This window comes from Callorhinus ursinus, unplaced genomic scaffold (assembly GCF_003265705.2).
Source record: "Callorhinus ursinus isolate GAN/ISIS: 27379988/994484 unplaced genomic scaffold, GSC_fseal_2.0 scaffold184, whole genome shotgun sequence".
Classification (NCBI taxonomy): Eukaryota; Metazoa; Chordata; class Mammalia; order Carnivora; family Otariidae; genus Callorhinus; species Callorhinus ursinus.
The window spans coordinates 78,939-85,295 of NW_027397246.1; the positions used below are offsets into that span (position 1 = coordinate 78,939).

The window sequence follows — 6,357 nt, forward strand, 5'->3', positions numbered from 1 at the left end:
GTATTAGCTCCTGGCTCTTTCTCCCCATTTGAACAAAGGTAATGATGAAGAGCATTGGTTCTAGCCCTGCTGATCCACCCTCCATATTCAATATCAAGGGACTTCTTGACTCTAATCATCATCATCATCATCATCATCATCATCTTCATTATCATCTTAATCCCACTTTATAGTTTTGCTTAATCATTTTGAAGTTGTTGGTATTTATTGCACATGGAGCTGCAGAATTACAGAGCAGCTGCGAAAGTGTTCTTAAATGCTGTGTTGCAGGGATTGAAATCTGGATTATAGTACTTACTAGTTGCATGAAATTGGGCAAATGGCTTCTCTCTCCATCCAGTTTATTTGTAAAATGGGAATGAAAATTATAATCTCATAGGTTATTGGAAAGTTAAATAAGATTTAAGCTTTGCACACAAATTTCTCAAAATAAGTAACATTTAGTCTGTACTTAATGGATACTGCCTCTACTCTTACTTAGAGACACAGTGGGATTGAAGAAATGCCAAAAGATATTTATCACCAATGCCTTTTTTCCCATTGGATTCATTCATTATAAACACAACTTTACTTTTTAATACCTTGGAAATTCTAGGTGAATTTCACAGGTGTTTGACTTACTTGACCTGCAAACTGGGTTCTGAGTTGTCTCAGTGGTGGCAGTGGTGGTGGTGATGGTGGTGGTGGTGGTGATGGTGATGTAGGTGTTTACTATCCATTGTGCTGGTGTGAGACTGTCACTTCAGCTAAGTCACCAGAAATGTATACTGTCACCTCTCTACCATTAATGAGTCCTAGCCCTTCAAAACAACACGTGAAATTAATAAAATGCTTCTTTTAGACACCCTGCGGCTGCAACTCATGAACACTTCTGCCTATTACACCTACCTCCTCCTCCTTGTGAAGAGCCTGGTCTACTCCACCATCATCACCATCTGTCTGCTTGGGAGACCAGCATTCTATGGCAATGGAAAGAGTTCCTAACACATGGTGGCACCAAAGTCCCACTTTTTCCCATTGGCTATTGTCCCTAAAAGTGTCTGCTAGTGATCTAGTGTGGCTCCTTTCTGAGATTGGGTTATTTCAGTTCACATGTGTCTTTTTCTCTTGTGTCATTACTGAAGACTGGGTTTACAAACCGCTGGGCAAACAGAAACTTTCACTCTGCAACAAGAACAAATGTGGCCATCACTCTGGGGCCTGGACAGAGGGCCATCCACAGGGGCTTCAGCACCACCCGCTCATTATTGTTCACCAGCTCCTCAGCCACCCAGTCCCCACGCCCCTTGGTAAAGCCACCATACAGGTTACATCTGTATCTCTTGGACTCTTTAACCAGATAACTGCCTCAAAGCCTTTTATTTTACATACCTGGAAGCCACCATCCTTGTTACCTGAAGTTTGTAGTGTTTTTCATAATAGGCACAATAAAAGCAATCAAAAGTCTAATTTGGCCTTTGTGTAGTTTATTTGGTGCAATTTAACGAGAGTTCAAGATAAGGGACAGCATGACAACTGAGCCAACCTATTCAGCATTGGTTGTAATAATGGTCAATTCCACATTTCTAATTCTTTCCATCAGATAATCTTTATGATGCCTTCTTTGGGGCACTGGCCCCAGGAGAGCCACAGCCAGTGAAGGTGCCCAGGTTATTTCTCCTTCAAAGGTCAGCAGATTCAGACTCATTTGGTTGAAGACGCTCTGGTGGTGACAGTACAACATGCCACATGACTGGCAGGTGTGCTAGGACCTATCCCAGCGTGTCATGGGCACCATGTTTCCTGATCACACAAGAACCCCATGAGAGCTGCACTAACACTGGAAAGGTAGGGCAGTGGAGGGGATAAGTGCTTGACTTTGAACCCCTAGTGCCTGGGCTTAAATTTTGGTTCTATAGTTCTTTGTGACATAATTTTCTCATTTGTAATTTGGAGTTAGAGTGATCTGTCTCCTGGAGTTGTGTGGCTGAGACAATTTTATTGGGTACAATTAAAAGGATTATTCACCATGACCAAGTGGGATTTATTCCTGGAGTGCAGGTTGGTTCACCATCTGCAAATCAATCAATGTGATACAATATATTAATAAAAAAAAGAACAAAACCCATATGATCCTCTCAATAGATGCATAAAAAGCATTTGACAAAGTACAGCATCCTTTCTTGATTAAAATTCTTCAGATTGTAGAGATAGAGGGTACATACCTTAATATCATAAAAGCCATCTATGAAAAACTCATAGCAAATATCATTCTCAATGGGGAAAAACTGAGAGCTTTTCCTCTAAGGTCAGGAACGCGGCAGGAATGTCCACTATCACCACTGCTATTCAATATAGTTTTAGAAGTCCTAGCCACAGCAATCAGAAAACAAAAAGAAATCAAAGGCATCCTAATTGGTAAAGAAGAAGTCAAACTCTCACTCTTTGCAGATGATATGATACTTTAGGTGGAAAACCCAAAAGACTCCACCGCAAAACTGCTAGAACTCATACAAGAGTTCAGTAAAGTGGCAGGATATAAAATCAATGCACAGAAATCAGTGGTATTTCTCTACACCAACAAGACAGAAGAAAGAGAAATTAAGGAGTTGATCCCATTTATAATTGCACCCAAAACCATAAGATACCTAGGAATAAATCTAACCAAAGAGGCAAAGAATCTGTACTCAGAAAACTATAAAATACTCATGAAAGAAATTGAGGAAGACACAAAGAAATGGAAAAACTTTCCATGCTCATGGATTGGAAGAACAAATATTGTGAAAATGTTAATGCTACCTAGAGCAATCTCCACATTCAATGCAATCCCCATCAAAATACCATCCACTTTTTTCAAAGAAATGGAGCAAATAATCCTAAAATTTGTATGGAACCAGAAAAGACCCTCATAGCCAGAGGAATGTTGAAAAAGAAAAGCAAAGCTGGTGGCATCACAATTCCAGATTTCAAGCTCTATTACAAAGCTATAATCATCAAGACAGTGTGGAACTGGCACAACAACAGATCAATGGCCCAGAAATGGACCCTCAACTCTATGGTCAACTAATCTTCACCAAAGTAGGAAAGAATGTCCAATGGGAAAAAGACAGTCTCTTCAACAAGTGGTGTTGGGAAAATTGGACAGTCACATGTAGAAGAATGAAACTGGACCATTTCCTTACACCACACACAAAAATAGTCTCAAAATGGATGGAAGACCTGAATGTGAGACAGGAATCCATCAAAATCCTAGAGGAGAACACAGGCAGGAACCTCTTTGCCCTCAGCTGCAGCAACTTCTTCCTAGAAACATCACCAAGGGCAGGGGAAGCAAGGGCAAAAAGGAATTATTGGGACCTCATCAAAATAAAAAGCTTTTACACAGCAAAGGAAACAGTCAACAAAACCAAAAGACAACAGACAGAATGGGAGAAGATATTTGCAAATGGCATATCAGATAAAAGGCTAGTATCCAAAATCTATAAAGAACTTATCAAACTCAACACCCAAAAAACAAATGATCCAATCAAGAAATGGTAGAAGACATGAACAGACATTTTTCCAGGGAAGACGTCCAAATGGCCAACAGACACATGAAAAGGTGCTCAACATCACTCGGCATCAGGGAAATCCAAATCAAACCCTCAATGAGATACCACCTCACACCACTGAGAATGGCTAAAATTAACAAGTCAGGAAATGACAGATGTTGGTGAGGATGTGGAAAAAGGGGAACCCCCCTTACACCGTTGGTGGGACTGCAAGCTGGTGCAGCCACTCTGGAAAACAGTGTGGAGGTTCCTCAAAATGTTGAAAATAGAGCTACCTTATGACCCAGCATTTGCACTATTGGGTATTTACCCCAAAGATACAAATGTAGGTATCTGAGGGAGTACATGGACCCTGAAGTTTATAGCAGCAATGTGCACAGTAGCCAAATTGTGGAAAGAGCCAAGATGTCCATCGACAGATGAATGGATAGAAGACATGAACAGACATTTTTCCAGGGATCTAATATATATATATACACAATGGAATATTATGCAGCCATCAAAAAAAAACCCCAAAATCTTGCCATTTTCAATGACATGGATGGAACTCGAGGGTATTATGCTAAGTGAAATAAGTCAATCAGAGAAAGACAAGTATCATATGATCTCACTGATATGAGGAATTCTTAATCTCAGGAAACAAACTGAGGGTTTCTGGAGTGATGGGAGTGGGAGAGATGGGGTGGCTGGGTGATAGACATTGGGGAGGGTATGTGCTATGGTGAGCACTGTGAATTATGTAAGACTGATGATTCACAGACCTGTACCTCTGAAACAAATAATACATTATATATTAAAATAAAAATAGAAGATAGTAGGAAGTGAAAAATGAGGGGGAGGAAATTGGAGGGGGAGAGGAACCATGAGAGACTATGGACTCTGAGAAACAAACTGAGGGTTTTAAAGGGGAAGAGTGTGGGGGGATGGGTTAGTCTGGTGATGGGTATTAAGGAGGGCATGTATTGAATGGAGCACTGGGTGTTATACACAAACAATGAATCATGGAACACTACATCAAAAACTAATGATGTAATGTATGGTGACTAACATAACATAACAAAATAAAATTAAAAAAAATCTTATCGGGTACATGGGAGTCCTCAACAAAATTAGCATCTACTCTTGGTAGCTCTAAGTTAGATATAATAGAAACACACTAAGAAGTAGGACACTCATTAATATGTGTGTGTATATTTCTACATACATGGATGTAAAACAAAATATACAGTGTTTGGTAAGTTGGTGAGTTGGTGAAAAAAGTAGTTATTGTTTATTTTTCTATTTTTGCTAATGAATGCATTTAACATAATTACTTTAATATATTAGAGTTCAAACAATGTCTCATTTAACATTGGGAAGGATGTTTTTGTTTATTTACAATCAAGTTCAGTTCCAAAGAAACAGGTGCTTTTGGACACCAAGTAGAGGTTCCCATGTGGAAACAACATAAGACACAGCAGATAAAGGAAGAGGATATTTAATTTTGATCTACTGTTTGATTCTCAAAAATTTTTCAAGACCTTTTAGGACAAATGCCTGGGCCTCTACTTAGAGGAACTGGAGCTGTTTCTGCACGTGGAAAGCGTGGAGGCAAAGAGGGGAAACTAGCAAATGATGGAAATCTGTGTGGGGCTGATGTTACTGGTGGGTCTCCTAGGCAGTATGTCCCGTGGCTTCCAACTCCTTAGCCCCTTCCTTCCCCAACTGGACCTGGGCTGCCCTGGACTGAGAGGTGCAGAGAAGTGGAGGGTGGTGGTGCAGGAGACAGTGTGGGTGGCAGGAGGGTGCTGGGGTGGTGATGGTGTTTATTTCTCAGGCTTTTTTTTTTTTTGTCTATCTACTCTTTCACATGTGGTTGATTTGTAGAAAATGCTTGAAATCAAACCGGCCCCTGCTGGTTGGAGCTGTGCAAGATGTGGCTTGACTGTTGAAAGATAAAATAAGGACAGTTAAACCACAGCCGAGTTTGCTCATTTCCAAAAGGCCACAGCTAATGGGAAGAAAATATGCATCTGCACATGCATGCTCCTGCTGTCAACTCTTCGGCTGTGGGTGAGGGGTCCCTCTATTTATACCAAGTTCATTCCAAGTAGTTGCTATATGATTTGGTATGCTATGACCAGGACTGTTGAGATGCTGCATCCTCAGTCCACTCTGATGACACTATTCTGAAGGAAACAGCATGCAGACTTGTAGCATTAGGTGATCCCCAACGTTCCACCAGGATCCACGCTTTTCCACTGCAGGTGATTTACTAAGGCTCAGATTTTCAGGTTCATTTTGTCAGTGTAGGCAGGGTGACATGAGACCTGTGCCCATGAGGCTATTGGCACAGGTAGACTGTAGACATCATAAAAGCACATGCTTCTGTCCTTACAAGAACACAGGCATATGGAGGCCCAGAGTTCAATTCTGTCATTGAATGTCATAGACTGTCATCTCAGTCACTCTAAAGGGACAAGTGACTGTAGAGTCAGGTTGAGCAAGGCTCAATAGAAGTCATGCACATCAGATAAATGTGCTGGGAGTGGAGCAGAGGAGGACTGTTCAGTAATGTGAGCACAAAGAGCAAGTGTCCCCAGCCACATCCCACCCAAGCATGGTACAGAGAGGATGCCCAGTCCTGTACCCAATCTATTCAGTCCTTGGGGGAAACAAAACTCTACTGCTGAGATCACTGCTTTAGGTTTTCACAGTTTGACTTCACAGCACATTCTCACCATAGACTTCACTTCTCTTGGTTTGTACTTGAGAGCCAACTTCTGGGTGAACCTTGGCTTCCATAAGCATGGGCCCCATGCCACAGGTTCAGCCCAGTATGTGTAGG

General features: G+C 41.2%; 1 gene segment (V, D, J or C); it reads left to right on the top strand.

The window, feature by feature from the left end:
• Positions 1 to 1,449, top strand: part of LOC112824783 (T cell receptor gamma constant 2-like) — a 50,214-nt gene extending 48,765 nt beyond the window's left edge. Inside the window, 1 exon segment of the C gene segment in view lies at positions 842 to 1,449. Within this exon segment, the coding sequence occupies positions 842 to 984 (143 nt within the window).
• The last annotated feature ends 4,908 nt before the right edge of the window (positions 1,450 to 6,357 follow it).